This window comes from Platalea leucorodia, assembly GCF_965183815.1.
Source record: "Platalea leucorodia genome assembly, chromosome: 26".
Taxonomy (NCBI): Eukaryota; Metazoa; Chordata; class Aves; order Pelecaniformes; family Threskiornithidae; genus Platalea; species Platalea leucorodia.
This window is the reverse complement of record NC_138848.1, coordinates 1,307,206-1,325,234: the sequence shown is the minus strand read 5'-3', so window position 1 is coordinate 1,325,234 and position 18,029 is coordinate 1,307,206. Positions and strand designations below refer to the sequence as shown.

At 67.5% G+C, this 18,029-nt stretch overlaps 2 protein-coding genes across 3 annotated transcripts; one reads left to right on the top strand and one right to left on the bottom strand.

Moving 5' to 3' along the window:
• Positions 1-1,125: 1,125 nt before the first annotated feature.
• On the bottom strand, positions 1,126-5,105 carry FKRP (fukutin related protein). The gene is made up of 2 exons (XM_082333449.1): positions 5,078-5,105; positions 1,126-2,783 (listed from the first exon to the last, which is right to left on the bottom strand). The coding sequence occupies exon 2, from the start codon at positions 2,636-2,638 to the stop codon at positions 1,178-1,180; it is 1,461 nt and encodes a 486-aa protein (XP_082189575.1). The 5' UTR covers positions 2,639-2,783; positions 5,078-5,105; the 3' UTR covers positions 1,126-1,177.
• On the top strand, positions 4,769-14,290 carry STRN4 (striatin 4). Of its 2 annotated transcripts, XM_082333445.1 has the most exons (17): positions 4,769-4,996; positions 7,907-8,010; positions 8,151-8,224; positions 8,319-8,397; positions 8,482-8,640; positions 8,722-8,875; positions 10,016-10,154; positions 10,256-10,357; positions 10,473-10,588; positions 11,748-11,923; positions 12,012-12,059; positions 12,183-12,304; positions 12,559-12,729; positions 12,817-12,957; positions 13,041-13,139; positions 13,251-13,337; positions 13,829-14,290. In XM_082333445.1, exons 1-17 carry the CDS (start codon positions 4,790-4,792, stop codon positions 13,996-13,998), a joined length of 2,148 nt encoding a protein of 715 aa, XP_082189571.1. In that variant the 5' UTR covers positions 4,769-4,789; the 3' UTR covers positions 13,999-14,290. The 2 variants fall into 2 exon arrangements, with proteins under 2 accessions (XP_082189571.1, XP_082189572.1); XM_082333446.1 differs by lacking the exon at positions 8,319-8,397 and having other exon boundaries at positions 4,833-4,996.
• Positions 14,291-18,029: the final 3,739 nt, after the last annotated feature.

Sequence of the window (18,029 nt, the reverse complement as noted above, 5' to 3'; positions counted from 1 at the left end):
GGTGGGTGGGGGCACCGCTGGGGGTAACTGGGGACCCCCAGGGTGGGTGGGGACAGGTAGGGTGGCAGAGGGACCCCCAGGATGGATGGGCGGGACCACTGGGGTTAACTGGGGACCCCTGGGGATCCTGAGGTGGCCCAGGGGACCCCCAGAGTGGGTGGGGGCACCCCTGGGGTTAACTGGGGACCCTGGGGTGGGCAGGGGTGGCCCAGGGGGACCCCAGGTCGGATTGGGGACCCTGGGGGTGGCCAGGGGTGGCCCGGGGGGACCCCAGGACGGATTGGGGACCCTGGAGGTGGCCAGGGGGACCCCCCCCAGGACGGATTGGGGACCCTGGGGGTGGCTGGGGTGGCACAGGGGGACCCCAGGATGGATTGGGGACCCTGGGGGTGGCCCAGGTGGCAGAGGGACCCCCCAGGACAGATTGGGGACCCTGGGGGTGGCCAGGGGTGGCCCAGGGGGACCCCAGGACAGACTGGGGACCCTGGGGATTACCAGGGGGACCCCAGGATGGATTGGGGACCCTGGAGGTGGCCAGGGGGACCCCAGGACAGATTGGGGACCCTGAGGTGACCAGGGGTGGCCAGGGGGACCCCAGGATGGATTGGGGACCCTGGGGGTGGCCCAGGTGGCAGAGGGATCCCCCAGGACAGATTGGGGACCCTGGGGGTGGCCAGTGGTGGCCCAGGGGGACCCCAGGACGGATTGGGGACCTTGGGTGTGCCCCAGGGGACCCCCCCAGGTCGGATTGGGGACCCTGGGGTGGCCTGGGGGGACCCCAGGATGGATTGGGGACCCTGGAGGTGGCCAGGGGGTGGCTCAGGGGGACCCCAGGACGGATTGGGGACCTTGGGTGTGCCCCAGGGGACCCCCCAGGTCGGATTGGGGACCCTGGGGTGGCCTGGGGGGACCCCAGGATGGATTGGGGACCCTGGGGGTGGCCCAGGTGGCAGAGGGACCCCCCAGGACAGATTGGGGACCCTGGGGGTGGCCAGGGGTGGCCCAGGGGAACCCCAGGATGGATTGGGGACCCCGGGGGTGGCCCAGGTGGCAGAGGGACCCCCCAGGGAACCCCGTAAGCGTCACGCAGGGGCGAGGCTTTGGCGCAGCGGGTGTCACCGGAGGGTTTATTGTCACTGGCGGGGGACACCCCACGGGGACACCCCCCCCCCCCCCGTCAGTCCTGCCCCAGGCGCTTGACGGCGGGATTGGGGTACTCGGGGTTCTCGATGGCTCCCGCTCCGAACTTCAACTCGAGGAAGGCGCGGGCGTTGTTGGGCGCCATGGCGGTAAAGCCGGCGAAAGCCATCGGCACCCGGGGACGGAGGAAACTTTCGGGGAACTCCACGTCTTGGGGGTGCCCCAACCACGTGTCCTTGGTCATCACCCCGCCGCGGGGGTAAAACGGCCACAGGTCCACGTGTAACCGGTTGCTCCGACTGTAGTGAACGCGGTAAAAGTCTCCCTCCGCCGCTTTCTCCCAAAGAAAACCCTCGGCGTCTTCCACCGGCTCCCCCGTCGCCGCCGCCGCCGCCAACCACCGGCATTTACCGACGTCCTCCCGGTAAATTCCCAAATCCACGTCGTAATCCCAAGGGATGATGTCCCCGAGGCGGGCGGCACCCAGTAACGACCCCCCTTCTAACCAGTACCGTACTCCGGCGGCCTCCAGCACCCCGGTTACGTGCCGGGCGGTTTCCCGTAGCGCCCGTAGGCAGCACGGCGGGGTCCAGCGCCCGGCGAGGAGGTACTGGGGGGTACGGGCGTGAACCGTGCCGAAACACCGCGCCGTCTCCTTGCCGCAGCCGTACCAGCGTTCCCGCCCGTCCGCCAACACCTCTCGTTTGATGCCGAGATCGCGCATCAACCGGCGCCGGCGGTTTTCCGCCAGGTTTTCGGTTTTCCAACGCCCGTGAGGAGAAACGGGGGATCGCCGTGCCGCCGGGAACGCCGCCGGTATCACCCGTAACCCCCAACCCCGAAACGCCGCTTGGACGAAGAGCGCGGTGGGCACCGGTCGCGCCAAGGGGAAGGGGAGAGCGAAGAGATCGCGGGTACGAAGCAACAGCACCGCCGTCCCCTCCACCGCCCGGCAAACACCCGGCGCGCCGGGGCCGTACCGCGCCGTCCACGCCCGCGGTTCCAACCGCAGCTCCAAACACCGTAACGGCGCCGATCCCACCGGCGCCGCCACCAACCGAACGGCGCCGGGGTTTTCTTCCAAAGCGTCCCGCATCCGTTCCAGCAAACCGGGGAGGGCGCGGGTGCCGTCGGGAACCAAAGCCACGTGGCGGGTGCGGACGTAGAGTTCGGGATGCGCCAACGGCGGCGGGCGGTCGGCGACGGGACGTAACGGTAACACCTCGACCCCAGCCGGTAACGGTACCGGTGGATACGGCGGCGTTTCGGCAGCCACCACTACCGGAACGGGTAAGGAAGCGAAGGATCGCGCCGTCCCCGCCAAATCGTTCTCGAAGTCCTCGAAGTCCCGGAGGAGGACGGTGACGCCGGGGACGCCGCGGTGGGGCCGGCAGGAGGGCGGCGGGGACGCCCCCGGCCCCCGCCAGGCGCAGTAGAGGAGGAGGAGGTTGAGGCCGATGGCTCCCGCCAGAGCGGCCTGGCACGGCGTCACCCGCATGCCGAGGGTCTTAATTAGCCTCCCCCCTCGTTAATTAATTAATGAGGGGGGTGTGTGTGTCCCCCCCGCCGCCCCAGCCGGGTCCTACCGGTGCTGCCACACGTGGCACGAGCGGGGAGGTCTCAGCCGGGGCTCGGCGGCGGCGCTGGGAGGGGGAAAGAGGCGTTAATGAGGGGGGTTCGTTAACGAGGGGCACGCGTTAACGGGGAGACCCCTTAACAGGGGCGCTCGTTAATGGGGAGACCCATTAATGAGGGGGGGGGCGTTAATGGGGAGACCCCTTAACAGGGAGAGCCATTAATGGGGGGGCTCGTTAATGGAGAGACCCATTAATGGGGAGGCCCATTAACAAGGGGGGCTCGTTAATGGGGGGCTCATTAACAGGGAGGCCCATTAATGAGGGGGGCTTGTTAATGGGGGGCTCGTTAATGGGGAGACCCGTTAACGAGGGGGGCTCATTAACAGGGAGGCCCATTAATGAGGGGGGCTCGTTAATGGGGGGCTCATTAACGGGGAGACCCATTAATGAGGGGGGCTCGTTAATGGGGGGCTCATTAACGGGGAGGCCCATTAATGAGGGGGGCTCGTTAATGGGGGGCTCATTAACGGGGAGGCCCATTAATGAGGGGGGCTCGTTAATGGGGAGACCCATTAACAGGGGGCTCGTTAATGGGGAGATCATTAACGAGGGGGGTTAATTAATGGGGAGACCCATTAATGCCCCCCCCCCCAGCAGGGGCCCAGGGCATCTCCCCCCCCCCCAGCTGAGGTTGCCGTGGCAACGCCAGCCCCGGTTGCTATAGCAACGCTATATGGGCAGCCCCTATATACGTACGTGGGTTGGAGGGGTTGCTGCAGGCACCTATAGGCGCCACGCCTATATATGGGATGGGCACCCATAGATCTACAGGCCCCGTGTACCCCCAGATATACGCACCCGCACATATAGGTGTCTATATGCGCACCTATAGCTGCATGCACCCCTATAGCCCCTGTATCCCCTATAGCCTCTGTATCCCCTATAGCCCTATACCCCGTGTATTCCCTACAGCCCCTACACCCCCGTCCCCTGCAGCCCCTATACTCCCTGTATCCCCCTATAGCCCCTATACCCCCTGTCCCCCCATCCCCTATAGGCCTCTACCCTGTCCCCTATAGCCCTATACCCCCTGTATCCCCTATAGCCCCTACACCCCCCGTCCCCTGCAGCCCTGTATCCCCTATACCCCCTGTATCCCCATACCCCCTATATCCCCTATAGCCCCTGTATCCTCTATACCCCCTACACACCCTATAGCCCCTCTACCCCCTGTACCCCCTACACCCCCTGTACCCCCATACCCCCTATACCGCCTGTACCCCCTACACCCCCTATATCCCCTATACCCCTACACCCTCTATAGCTCCTATACCCCCTATGCCGCCTATACCCCCCTACCCCCTACACCCCCCTACCCCCCCTGTACCCCCTACACCCCCTATACCCCCCTATCTCCTACACCCCCTGTACCCCCTGTACCCCTATATCCCCTACACCCCCTATATCCCCTACACCCCCTATATCCCCTATAGCCCCCGTACCCCCTATAGCCCCCATACCCCCTACACCCCCTATAGCCCCCTACACCCCCTACACCCCTTATGTCCCCTACACCCCCCGTACCCCCTACACCCCCTATATCCCCTATACCCCTACACCCCCTATACCCTCTATAGCTCCTACACCCCCTATGCCCCCTATATCCCCTGCACCCCCCCTACCCCCTACACCCCCTGTACCCCTTATACCCCCCTACCCCCTACACCCCCTATATCCCCTATACCCCCCGTACCCCCTATACCCCCCGTACCCCCTACACCCCCTATATCCCCTGCACCCCCCCTACCCCCTACCCCCCCTGTACCCCTTATACCCCCCTACCCCCTACACCCCCTATATCCCCTATACCCCCCGTACCCCCTACACCCCCTATATCCCCTATACCCCCCGTACCCCCTATAGCCCCCTATACCCCCCCTCTCCCCCCGTCCCGCCCGCGGGCGCCGTTGCCCGGGTAACGCGCGGCCGGCCCCGCCCCCCCGCTTCCGGCTCCCTTTCTGGCAGGAAGCGGCGGCGGCGGCGGCCCCGCGGCTCCCTTTGTGGCAGCCGTGATGGCGGCGGAGCGGGCGGCGGCGGCGGCGGCGAGGGCCCAGCCGCCCCCCGCCGGGCCCCCCCCCGGCCCCAGCCCCGCTCCCGGGCCCGAACCGGCGGCTCGAGGCGGGTTGAGCCTGCCCGGTATCCTGCACTTCATCCAGCACGAATGGGCGCGCTTCGAGGCCGAGAAGGGGCGCTGGGAGGCGGAGCGGGCCGAGCTCCAGGTACCGGCACCGCGCCCGGGACCCCCCCTCAGCCTCCGACCCCCCCCATCCCCAGCCCCACCGGGCCCCGCCGGGGGTTACCGGGGCCGCCGCCGCCGCCGCCGCCATCTTGGGAGGAAATGGCCGCCGGGCGGCGGGAGCGGGGGGCGGGCACCGGCGGCACCGCGGCGGGGGGGCCGCGGCCGGCACCGGGGAGCCCCCAGCCCCGGGATCGGGGAACCCCGGGATTGGGGACCCCCCCCCCAGTCCCGGGATTGGGGGCACTCAGCCCCGGGACCCCTCAGCCCCGGGATTGGGGACCCCCCTGTATTGGGGACCCCCCCAGCCCCGGGATTGAGCAGCCCCGGGATTGGGGACCCCCCCCCAGCCCCGGGATTGGGGACCCCCAGCCCCGGGACCCCTCAGCCCCGGTATTGGGGACCCCCCTGTATTGGGGACCCCCCCCAGCCCCGGGATTGAGCACCCCCGGGATTGGGGACCCCCAGCTCCGTGACCCCTCAGCCCCGGTATTGGGGACCCCCCTGTATTGGGACACCCCCCCAGCCCCGGGATTGAGCATCCCCGGGATTGGGGACCCCCGGGGATTGGGGACCCCCCCGGTACTGGGGGCACCCAGCCCTGGGACCCCTTAGCCCCGGGATTGGGGACCCCTCTGGGATTGGGGACCCCCCTGGTACTGGGGACCCCCAGCCCTGGGACACCTCAGCTCTGGTATTGGGGACCCCCCCGGGATTGGGGACCCCCAGCCCTGGGACCCCTCAGCCCCGGTATTGGGGACCCCCTGGGGATTGGGGACCCCCCCCCCGGGATTGGGGACCCCCAGCCCCGGGACCCCCCCAGCCCCAGTATTGGGGACCCCCAGACCCGGTGTGAAGCACCCCTGGTTTTGGGGACCCCCCCAGCCCCAGTATTGGGGATCCCCCTGTATTGGGGACCCCTCAGCCCTGGTTTTGGGGACCCCCAGACCTGGGACCGCTCAGCCTTGGTATTGGGGACCCCCCCCAGTATTGGGGACCCCTCCTGTACCCCGGTTTTGGGGAACCCCTGCCCCAGTATCAGGGACCCTCAGCTCCAGTTTGAGGGACCCCCAGCCTCAGGATTGGGGACCCCCCCTGCACCCCGATATCGGGGACCCCCAGCCCCGGTACTGGGGACCCCGCTGCACCCCAGTTTTGGGGACCCCCAACCCCTGGTGGCACCGGGCTCTGGGGCCACTGGTGTCACTCCCGGGGCCATCACAGAACCTGGGGCTAGTGGCACTGCTCCTGGGGCCACTGGTGGCACTGGTGTCACTCCCGGGGCCATCACAGAACCTGGGGCTAGTGGCACTGCTCCTGGGGCCACTGGTGGCACTGGTGTCACTCCCGGGGCCATCACAGAACCTGGGGCTAGTGGCACTGCTACTGGGGCCACTGGTGGCACTGGTGTCACTCCTGTGGCCATCACAGAACCTGGGGCTAGTGGCACTGCTACTGGGGCCACTGGTGGCACTGGTGTCACTCCTGGGGCCATCACAGAACCTGGGGCTAGTGGCACTGCTCCTGGGGCCACTGGTGGCACTGGTGTCACTCCCGGGGCCATCACAGAACCTGGGGCTAGTGGCACTGCTACTGGGGCCACTGGTGTCACTCCTGGGGCCATCACAGAACCTGGGGCTAATGGCACTGCTCCTGGGGCCACTGGTGGCACTGGTGTCACTCCTGTGGCCATCACAGAACCTGGGGCTAGTGGCACTGCTACTGGGGCCACTGGTGTCACTCCTGGGGCCATCACAGAACCTGGGGCTAATGGCACTGCTACTGGGGCCACTGGTGGCACTGGTGTCACTCCTGGGGCCATCACAGAACCTGGGGCTAGTGGCACTGCTCCTGGGGCCACTGGTGGCACTGGTGTCACTCCTGTGGCCATCACAGAACCTGGGGCTAGTGGCACTGCTCCTGGGGCCACTGGTGGCACTGGTGTCACTCCTGTGGCCATCACAGAACCTGGGGCTAGTGGCACTGCTCCTGGGGCCACTGGTGTCACTCCTGGGGCCATCACAGAACCTGGGGCTAGTGGCACTGCTCCTGGGGCCACTGGTGTCACTCCTGGGGCCACCAGTGTCCCTCCCAGGACTGGCACTGCTCCTGGGGCCACCGGTGTCACTCCTGGGGCCACCAGTGTCCCTCCCAGGACCACCAGTGTCCCTCCCAGGACTGGCACTGCTCCGGGGGCCACTGATGTCACTCCCGGGGCCATCACAGAACCTGGGGCTAGTGGCACTGCTCCTGGGGCCACCGGTGTCACTCCTGGGGCCACCAGTGTCCCTTGCAGGACTGGCATCAAGTTCTAGGGCCACCGGTGTCACTCCTGGGGTTGTCACCAAGCCTGGGGCTGGTGGCATTGCTCCTGGGGCCACCAGTGTCACTCCTGGGGCCACCAGTGTCCCTCGTAGGACTGGCACGAAGGTCTGGGGCCACCAGTGTCACTCCTAGGGCCACCAGTGTCCCTCCCAGGACTGGCACCAAGCTCTGGGGCCACCGGTGTCACTCCTGGGGCCACCAGTGTCCCTCCCAGGACTGGCACCAAGCTCTGGGGCCACCGGTGTCACTCCTGGGGCCACCAGTGTCCCTCCCAGGACTGGCACCAAGCTCTGGGGCCACCAGTGTCCCTCCCAGGACTGGCACTGCTCCTGGGGCCACCGGTGTCACTCCTGGGGCCACCACTGTCCCTGCCAGGTGTCACCAACCCCAAGTGTCACTCCCATGGCCGACCCCGCTGCCACCTCCTGTCCCGGTGGCCGGAGCCACTCGTCCCCATGTCACTTCTGCACCCGGGGGAGGGGCAGGGTGCTGTTGGGGGAGGGGCAGGGGGGTGGCGGTGGCCCGGGTGTCCCCTGTCACCATGTCCCTTGTCACCGTGTCCCCGCAGGCGCAGGTGGCTTTTCTTCAAGGCGAACGCAAGGGACAGGAAAACCTCAAGACCGACCTGGTGCGCCGCATCAAAATGCTGGAATACGCCCTCAAACAGGAGAGGTGGGGGACACCCCAAAACTCCGGCGGTCCCCACGCTCCTTTTGGGGGTCACCGTCCCCCTCCTCGCCTCACGGGGCCACCACCCCCCCCTTATTTGAAGGCCACTTGTCACCTCTTTGTCCCCTTCCGTTTCTTTCCAGGTCCAAGTACCACAAGTTGAAATTCGGCACCGAGCCGACGCCGGGGGAGAAGAAACCGGAGGCGCCGGAGCCGGGTGAGCGTCCCCGTCCCCAAAATGGGGGTGACACGGGTGGCTTTTGGGGTGCCTGACCCCCCCCCCCCCCCCCGTGCGTGTCCCCCCCCCTCAGTGTCCAACGGCCCCGTGGAGGTGACATCGCTGGAAGGTGGCCCCTTGGCTTGGAAAGAGGGCCGGCAACTGTTGCGGCAGTGAGTTGGGTGGCTAGCGGGGTGCTCGGGTGGGTTTTGGGGTACCCTGAGCACCCCGTTTTCCCTGTGTGTGTCCCCCCCCAGGTACCTGGAGGAAGTGGGGTACAGTGACACCATCTTGGACATGAGGTCACGTCGCGTCCGCTCGCTGCTGGGCCGCGGGCCCCCGGCTCCGCCGGCCCCCGGTAGCCCCCCGGCTACCGACTCCCTCCTGGTGCGACGCATCGAGGAGCAAATCCAGAGGTGAAAGCTCAGGGGGTGGGGGCATTTTTGGGGTGCTTTTGGGGGTCCCCCTAACTCCATCCCGGCGCTTCCCGCCCTCAGGAATGCCGGGAAGGAGACGGAAGAGCGGGGGGGCGGCGGGGGCTTGGAGCAGGTCCCCTTCCCGCCCGGCGGCGGCGGCGAGGACGAGGACAGTGACGAGGATGAGGACGCCGAGAGCCTTCCTCCCGCCCAGCACAAGAAGCAGCGAGTCAAGGCAAGGGGCACCCCCAAAATTGTGGGGGAGGGGGGTGTCCCCCCCAATCGAGGCACCCCCTAAAGCTGGGGGGGGTCCCCAAAGCTGGGGGTCCCCCAAACCTGGGTGTCCCTCAAACCTGGGTGTCCCTCAAAGCTGGGGGGTCCCCAAAGCCGGGGGGGTCCCCAAACCTTGGTGTCCCCCAAACCTTGGTGTCCCTCAAACCTGGGGGTCCCCCAAAGCTGGGGGGGGTCCCCAAAGCTGGGGGTCCCTCAAACCTGGGGGTCCCCCAAAGCTGGGGGGTCCCCAAAGCTGGGGGTCCCTCAAACCTGGGGGTCCCCCAAAGCTGGGGGGTCCCCAAAGCTGGGGGGGTCCCCAAAGCTGGGGGTCCCCCAAAGCCTGGTGTCCCCCAAACCTTGGTGTCCCCCAAAGCTGGGGGGGTCCCCCAAGCTGGGGGTCCCCCAAAGCCTGGTGTCCCCCAAACCTTGGTGTCCCCCAAAGCTGGGGGGGTCCCCCAAAGCTGGGGGTCCCCCAAACCTTGGTGTTCCTCAAACCTGGGTGTCCCCAAAGCCGGGGGGGTCCCCAAAGCTGGGGGGGTCCCCAAAGCTGGGGGGGTCCCCCAAAGCTGGGGGTCCCCCAAGCCTTGGTGTTCCTCAAACCTGGGTGTCCCCCAAAGCTGGGGGGGTCCCCAAAGCTGGGGGTCTCTCAAAGCTGTGTGTCCCCCAAAGCTGGGGGAGTGTCCCCAAAGCTGGGGATCCCCCAAAGCTGGGGGGGTCCCCAAAGCTGGGGGTCCATCAAACCTGGGTGTCCCCCAAAGCTGGGGGGTCCCCAAAGCTGGGAGGGGTCTCTGAAACTTGGGGGTCCCCTAAATCTGAGGTATCCCCCAAACCTGGGGTGGTCCCCCAAACCTGAGGGGTTCCCCAAACTCAGCATCCCCCAAACCTGAGGTGCCCCCCCCCAAACCTGGGGGTCCCCCAAACCTGGGTGTTCCCTAAACCTGGGGTTCCCCCGCACCTGGGTGTCTCCCAAACCCCGGGGGGGGGTTCCCCAAACCCAGAGGCCCTTGTGCCCCCCCATTTCCACCATCTTCTCTCCCGGTGGCTTCAGGGGTCCCCCCAAAACGGGGCCGTGACCCCCCCCCGTGCCCCCCCTTTTCCTCAGCTCACCCCCAAACCCCTCCTGCCCGAGGTGGAGGATGAGGATGACGACGAAGACTCCGAGGACGCCCTCAACGAATTCGACTTCCTGGGTTCCGGAGAGAACGGGGCCGGCCGGCGCGCCGGGGAGGGCGTGGAGCTGGGTGAGCGGCACCGGGGGGCAGCGGTGGATTTTGGGGGGCCCCCTTTGACCCCCCAACTTTGATACTGGATCTCCTACCCCCCCCCCCCCCCGTCCCTGCAGAGAGCCGCCGGGGCCGGCTGCGGGGGATCCTGGCCGACCTGCGGGACGTGGACGGGCTCCCACCGAAACCAGTGGCTACGGGGCCACCGCGACCTCACGAAGGTACGGTCCTGGGGGGGGGAGGGGGTCCCCGTGTCCCTTGGGAGGGGTCCCCGTGTCCCCTCGGGGGGTCCCCGTGTCCCTTAGGGGGGTCACCCCCAGCCGCTGGCTTCCGCAGGGTCTTTGGGCATCACCTCCGACGTCTTCATCATGGACAGCATCGGCGGCGGCGCCGTCAGCCTGGGGGACCTGGCCGACCTGACCGTCACCAACGACAACGAGCTCAGCTGTGACGTGAGTCACCCCCCCATGTCCCCACGCTGTCCCCAAACCTGCCCTGAGTGTCCCCAAACCTGCCCTGAGCGGCCCCTGGGCTCTCTGCTGTCCCCACGGTGTCCCCAACCCTGCCCTGAGCGTCCCCTGGGCTCCGCTGTCCCCACGCTGTCCCCAACCCTGCCCTGAGTGTCCCCTGGGCTCCGCTGTCCCCACGGTGTCCCCAAACCTTCCCTGTCCGTCCCCTGGGCTCTGCTGTCCCCACGCTGTCCCCAACCCTGCCCTGAGCGTCCCCTGGGATCTGCTGTCCCCGTGGTGTCCCCATACCTGCCCTGAGCGTCCCCTGGGCTCTGCTGTCCCCACGCTGTCCCCAACCCTGCCCTGAGCGTCCCCTGGGATCTGCTGTCCCCACGGTGTCCCCAAACCTGCCCTGAGCGTCCCCTGGGCTCTCTGCTGTCCCCACAGTGTCCCCAAACCTGCCCTGAGTGTCCCCTGGGCTCTGCTGTCCCCACAGTGTCCCCAACCCTGCCCTGAGTGTCCCCAAAGCTGCCCTGAGCGTCCCCTGGGCTCCGCTGTCCCCACGGTGTCCCCAACCCTGCCCTGAGCGTCCCCTGGGCTCCGCTGTCCCCGTCGTGTCCCCAAAACTTCCCTGAGCGTCCCGTGGGCTCCGCTGTCCCCGTGGTGTCCCCAAACCTTCCCTGAGCGTCCCCTGGGCTCCGCTGTCCCTGTGGTGTCCCCAAACCTGCTCTGAGTGTCCCCAAAGCTGCCCTGAGCGTCCCCTGGGCTCCGCTGTCCCCACGGTGTCCCCAACCCTGCCCTGAGCGTCCCCTGGGCTCTGCTGTCCCCACGCTGTCCCCAAACCTGCCCTGAGCGTCCCCTGGGCTCTGCTGTCCCCACGGTGTCCCCAAACCTGCCCTGAGCGTCCCCTGGGCTCCGCTGTCCCCACGGTGTCCCCAAACCTGCCCTGAGCATCCCCTGGGCTCCGCTGTCCCCACGGTGTCCCCAGCCCCCCATGACCACCCTGGACCACCCCGGTCCCCATCACGTCCCTTCGGTCCCCCCTGTCCTTTCCTCGCCCTCCGGCCACCGAAAGCCACCTGCCACTAGCCCCAGCTGGGGTCGTGGGGTGCCACCGTCCCCTGCCACCGTCCCCTGCCACTGTCCCCTCGTGTCCCCGCAGCTCCCGGAGGGCCGGGACGCCCTGAAGAAGACGTGGAGCCCCAAATTCACCCTGCGCAGCCACTACGACGCCGTGCGGGGTCTCGCCTTCCACCCCGCCGAAGCCGCCCTGCTCACCGCCTCCGAGGACGGCACCCTCAAACTCTGGAACCTCCAGAAGCCTGTCGCCCCCAAAAAGTGGGTGCTGGGAGGGGTGACAAAGGGGTGACAGGGACGGGGACACCCCTCGGCGCAGTTGTCACCCGCCTTTTTGTCCCCTTTCCAGGAACGCGGCGCTGGACGTGGAGCCGGTGTACGCTTTCCGCGGGCACAGGTAGGGGACGGGGACCGGGGCGCTGGGCTCGGGGGGGGGGGTGACACGGGCCAGTCTGGGGGGATGACGGGTGGCTCTGGGGACACCCCCGGGGTCCCTGTCACCTCATCCCCGTCCCCGCAGGGGCCCGGTGCTCGCCGTCGCCATGGGCCGCGACAGCGCCCTGTGCTGCAGCGCCGGCGTGGACGCCCGCATCCGCTGCTGGCGCCTGCCCGACCTCGACATGGACCCCTACGACGGTTACGGTGGGTGTCCCCTCCCCTTTGGGTGACATCCGCGCCCGCCGGTCCCCAACCCCACCCCGTCACCCCCCCTCTCCGGCTGCGGCGTCACCCCCTTTGCCCGTGGCATCACCGCAGCGTCCCCCTCCGGCTGCCGTGCCACCGCGCCGGTTGCCGTGCCACCGCGCCGGTTGCCGTGCCGCCCCTCCGGTTGCCGTGCCACCCCCTCAGCCACGCTGTCACCCCCCCTCTGAGGTGACATTTCCCGCTGTCCCCAGACCCCGGGGTGCTCAGCGGCGTCCTGGAGGGTCACGGTGACGCCGTCTGGGGCCTGGCCTTCAACCCCGCCGGCGACCGCTTGGCCTCCTGCTCCGCCGACGGCACCGTCCGCATCTGGGACCCCCGGCGCGAAGACGGCGCCTGCCTCGGCACCTACGATGCCCAGAGCGGTGAGCGGGGCAGGGGGGCGTCCCCTCGGCGTCGGGGACGTCCCCCGCCACCCCCCTGTCACCCTTTTTGTCCCCCCCTCCCCGCAGAGCACGGTGTCCCCACCTCCGTCACCTTCTCGACCACCCAACCCAACCACGCCGTGGTGGCTTTCCGGACGGGCGCCGCGGTGCTCTACGACGTAGAAGCGGCTCGAGCCGTTTTGGCGCTCGAAGCCCGGCCGGATGGCGGTGAGTGAACGGGTGACGGGGTGTCCCCCGCGTCCCCCCTGTTTTGTCACCGCCGAGGGCCTGATCCTGGCGTCCCCACGCAGGTGGCAGCCAGGTCAACCAAGTGGTGAGCCACCCCTCGCAGCCCCTCACCATCACCGCCAGCGACGACCGCGGCATCCGCTTCCTCGACAACCGGACAGGTTGGGCTGGGGGCTTCGTTAGCCCTAACGAGGCTGGGGGGGGGGGGCGGGGAGGAGGTTGGGGACGTCCCTGTCACCGCTGCCACCCCCTCTCCTATTTCTCACCGCCAGGTAAAGTCGTGCACTCCATGGTGGCCCACTTGGACGCCGTCACCTGCTTGGCCGTCGACCCCAACGGCGTCTTCCTCATGTCCGGCAGTAAGCGTCCCCGTCCCCGTCCTTGTCCCCAACCCCATCCTTGTCCCCAACCTTGTCCCCAACCCCGTCCTTGGCCCCAACCCTGTCCCCCTCCCCACCGTCTCTGAAACGAGAGCGTCGGATCTCGGCGCTCCTCAGCCACCGCTGCCGTCACCGTCCTGTCCCCTCTCCGCTCTCAGCCACCGCTGCCGTCACCGTCCTGTCCCCTCCCCGCTGTCACCACCCTGGGGTGACCCAGGGGACCTGAAACCCCCCCCCTTGCGCTCCCCAAATCCCCCCCCCCCCTTTTTTTTACGTGTCCCTTGTCCCCAAAATTGTCCCTCAGCCGCCCCAAACTCCCACGTCCCTTCCCCGCCGCACCCACGTCCCTCCCGGACGCCGGGGTCGTCCCCCCCCAGGACACCAAAGTGTCGTCCCCCCCCCCCCCCGAGGACACCCGAATGTCCCCCGTCCCCGAACGTCACAAATGTCCCCTTCCGTGGCCTCGGCAGGTCACGACTGTTCCTTGCGCCTGTGGCACCTGGCCCACAAAACCTGCGTCCAGGAGCTGACGGCGCACCGCAAAAAACACGAAGAAGCCGTCCACGCCGTCGCCTTCCACCCCAGCCGCGCCCTCAGCGCCAGCGCCGGCGCCGACGCCCTCGCCAAGGTCTTCGTGTGACGCCGGGAAGGGGGCGGGGAGGGGGGGGGGGGACACACGGGGAGGTGACACCGGAGGGACGCGCGGGGTGGCCTTTGTCACCTTTCCCCCCCCTCCCGGGGGAGCTGAGCCCGGCGGCTCCCTGCAGCTCGTGACGCCCCAGGGAGGCCTCGGGGCTCCCCTGCCCCCCCCCCCCCCAACTGCCCCCTGGGGTGCGGGAGGCACCTATGGGCTCTATACCCCCCCTCTGGGGGCGCCTATAGGCTCTATATACCCCCAGGGGCACCTATGGGCTCTATACCCCCCCTCTGGGGGCGCCTATAGGCTCTATATACCCCCAGGGGCACCTATGGGCTCTATACCCCCCCTCTGGGGGCGCCTATAGGCTCTATATACCCCCAGGGGCACCTATGGGCTCTATACCCCCCCTCTGGGGGCGCCTATAGGCTCTATATACCCCCAGGGGCACCTATGGGCTCTATACCCCCCCTCTGGGGGCGCCTATAGGCTCTATATACCCCCAGGGGCACCTATGGGCTCTATACCCCCCCTCTGGGGGCGCCTATAGGCTCTATATACCCCCAGGGGCACCTATGGGCTCTATACCCCTCCTCTGGGGGCGCCTATAGGCTCTATATACCCCCAGGGGCACCTATGGGCTCTATACCCCCCTCTGGGGGCGCCTATAGGCTCTATATACTCCTCTAGGGGCACCTATGGGTTCTGTACATCCCTCTGGGGGCACCTATGGGCTCTGTATACCCCCAGGGGCACCTATGGGCTCTGTACCCCCCTCTGGGGGTGCCTATGGGCTCTATATACTCCTCTGGGCGTGCCTATGGGCTCTGTATACCCCCAGGGGCACCTATGGGCTCTATATACCCCCAGGGGCACCTATAGGCTCTGTACCCCCCTCTGGGGGCACCTATGGGCCCTGTATACCCCCGGGGGCACCTCTGGGTTCTGTACATCCCTCTGGGGGCACCTATGGACTCTATATGCCCCTCTGGGGGCACCTATGGGTTCTATATACCCCCGGGGGCAGTTATAGGCTCTGTGTACCCCTTTGGGGGCAGTTATGGGCTCTATCTACCCCTCCAGGGGCAATTATGGGCTCTATATATCCTGGGGGGGGTAGTTATGGGCTCTATATACCCCCCCGGGGGCAATTATGGGCTCTATATATTCCGGGGGGGGGCAGTTATGGGCTCTATATACCCCCCCAGGGGCAATTATGGGCTCTATATATCCCTGGGGGGATAGTTATGGGCTCTATATATGCCCCCGGCGGCACTTACAGGCTCTATATACCCCCGGGGGCAGTTATGGGCTCTCTATACCCCCCCAAGGGGCACTTATGGGCTCTCTATACCTCCCCAGGGGGCACTTAGCCGCTCTATATACCCCCCCCGGGGCAGTTACGGGCTCTATGTACCCTCCCTGGGGGCACTTATGGCCTCTATACACCCCCCTGGGGACAGTTATGGCCTCTATATACCCCCGGGGGCAGTTATGGACTCTGTGTCCCCCCCCCAGGGGCACTTATGGGCTCTATAGGCACCCCCAAGGGCAATTAGGAGCTCTGTATACCCCCGGGGGCAGTTAAGGGCTCTGTGCCCCCCCCCCCGGGGGGGGACTTATGGCCTCTATATACCCCCTGGGGGGGCACTACACCCCCCCGGGGGCACCTATGGGATCTATACCCCCCCCGGGGGTGGGGGGAACACTACACCCCCCCCCAGGGGCACCTATGGGATCTATACCCCCCCGGGGGGGGCGGGGGGGGGGGCACTACACACCCCCTGGGGGGCAATTAGGGGCCTTATCCCCCCCCCCAGGGGCAATTATGGACCTTATAGCCCCCCATAGGGGCAGCACGGCTCCATATACCCCCCCGGGGGGGGCCCCCAACACTACCCCAAGCCGGGGGGGGGGGCCCAAAACCCCTCCAGGGCCCCCCCAAACCCCCCAGGGGCCCCCCTAAACCCCCCTGGGGGCCCCCCAAACCCCCCCGGGGGTGCCCCAAACCCCTCCAGAGCCCCCCCCAAACCCCCCGGGGGCCCCCCCAAACCCCCTGGGGCCCCCCCCAACCCCCCCAGGGGCCCCCTTAAACCCCCTGGGGACCCCCCCAAACCCTCCAGGGCCCCCCCAAACCCCCCGGGGGCCCCCCCAAACCCCCCCCCCCTTGTATATTTGTACAGCCATGAAGCCCCCCCCCCCCCTTGTCCCCATCGCCCCCCCCCCGGGGGTTCGTCACCGCCGCCTTATCACTGTGTGATAGTCCGGGCCCCCCCCCCGGGCCCCCCCAAACCTGGGCCCCCCCTCTTTACCCCCCCCCCCCCCCAAATTTGCCCTTTTTAACGCCGGTTGCTTTTTATTGTATATTTATTTGGTGGGGTTTGGGGGGGGGGGGGGGGGTCGGGCCTCAATAAAACCCTTTGCCAAGAGCCCTGCGCTGCTGCTGGGGGGGGGGGGCACAAGGGGACCCCCCCCAGCACCCCAAAACCCCCCCGATGTCCCCAAATCCCCCCCAAATGTCCCCTTTGTGCCCCCCCCAGCACCTCCCAATGTCCCCAAATCCCCCCCCAAATGTCCCCTTTGTGCCCCCCCAGCACCCCCCAATGTCCCCAAATCCCCCCCAAATGTCCCCTTTGTGCCCCCCAGCACCCCCCAATGTCCCCAAATCCCCCCCAAATGTCCCCTTTGTGCCCCCCCATGCACCCGCCCAATGTCCCCAAATCCCCCCCAAATGTCCCCTTTGTGCCCCCCAGCACCCCCCAATGTCCCCAAATCCCCCCCAAATGTCCCCTTTGTGCCCCCCAGCACCCCCCAATGTCCCCAAATCCCCCCCAAATGTCCCCTTTGTGCCCCCCCAGCACCCCCCAATGTCCCCAAATCCCCCCCAAATGTCCCCTTTGTGCCCCCCAGCACCCCCCAATGTCCCCCAAATCCCTGCCACCAAATGTCCCCCTTAGTGCCCTTGTGCCCCAGCACCCCCCAATGTCCCCAAATCCCTCCCAAATGTCCCCTTTGTGCCCCCCAGCACCCCCCAATGTCCCCAAATCCCCCCCAAATGTCCCCTTTGTGCCCCCCAGCACCCCCCAATGTCCCCAAATCCCCCCAATGTCCCCTTTGTGCCCCCCAGCACCCCCCAATGTCCCCAAATCCCCCCAAATGTCCCCTTTGTGCCCCCCAGCACCCCCCAATGTCCCCAAATCCCCCCCAAATGTCCCCTTTGTGTGCCCCCCCAGCACCCCCCAATGTCCCCAAATCCCCCCAAATGTCCCCTTTGTGCCCCCCCAGCACCCCCCAATGTCCCCAAATGTCCCCCCAAATGTCCCCTTTGTGCCCCCCCAGCACCCCCCCAATGTCCCCAAATGCCCCCCAAATGTCCCCTTTGTGCCCCCCCCAGCACCCCCCCCAATGTCCCCAAATCCCCCCCAAATGTCCCCTTTGTGCCCCCCCCAGCACCCCCCAATGTCCCAAATCCCCCCAAATGTCCCCTTTGTGCCCCCCAGCACCTCCCAATGTCCCCAAATCCCCCCCAAATGTCCCCTTTGTGCCCCCCCAGCACCCCCCCAATGTCCCCAAATCCCCCCAAATGTCCCCTTTGTGCCCCCCCAGCACCCCCCAATGTCCCCAAATTCCCCCAAATGTCCCCTTTGTGCCCCCCCAGCACCCCCCAATGTCCCCAAATCCTCCCAAATGTCCCCTTTGTGCCCCCCCAGCACCCCAAACCCCCCCAATGTCCCCAAATCCCCCCCAAATGTCCCCTTTGTGCCCCCCCAGCACCCCCCAATGTCCCCAAATCCCCCCAAATGTCCCCTTTGTGCCCCCCAGCACCCCCCAATGTCCCCAAATCCCTCCCAAATGTCCCCTTTGTGCCCCCCCAGCACCCCAAACCCCCCCAATGTCCCCAAATCCCCCCCAAATGTCCCTTGTGCCCCCCCCCCAGCACCCCCCAATGTCCCCAAATCCCCCCAAATGTCCCCTTTGTGCCCCCCCAGCACCCCCCAATGTCCCCAAATGTCCCCTTTGTGCCCCCCAGCACC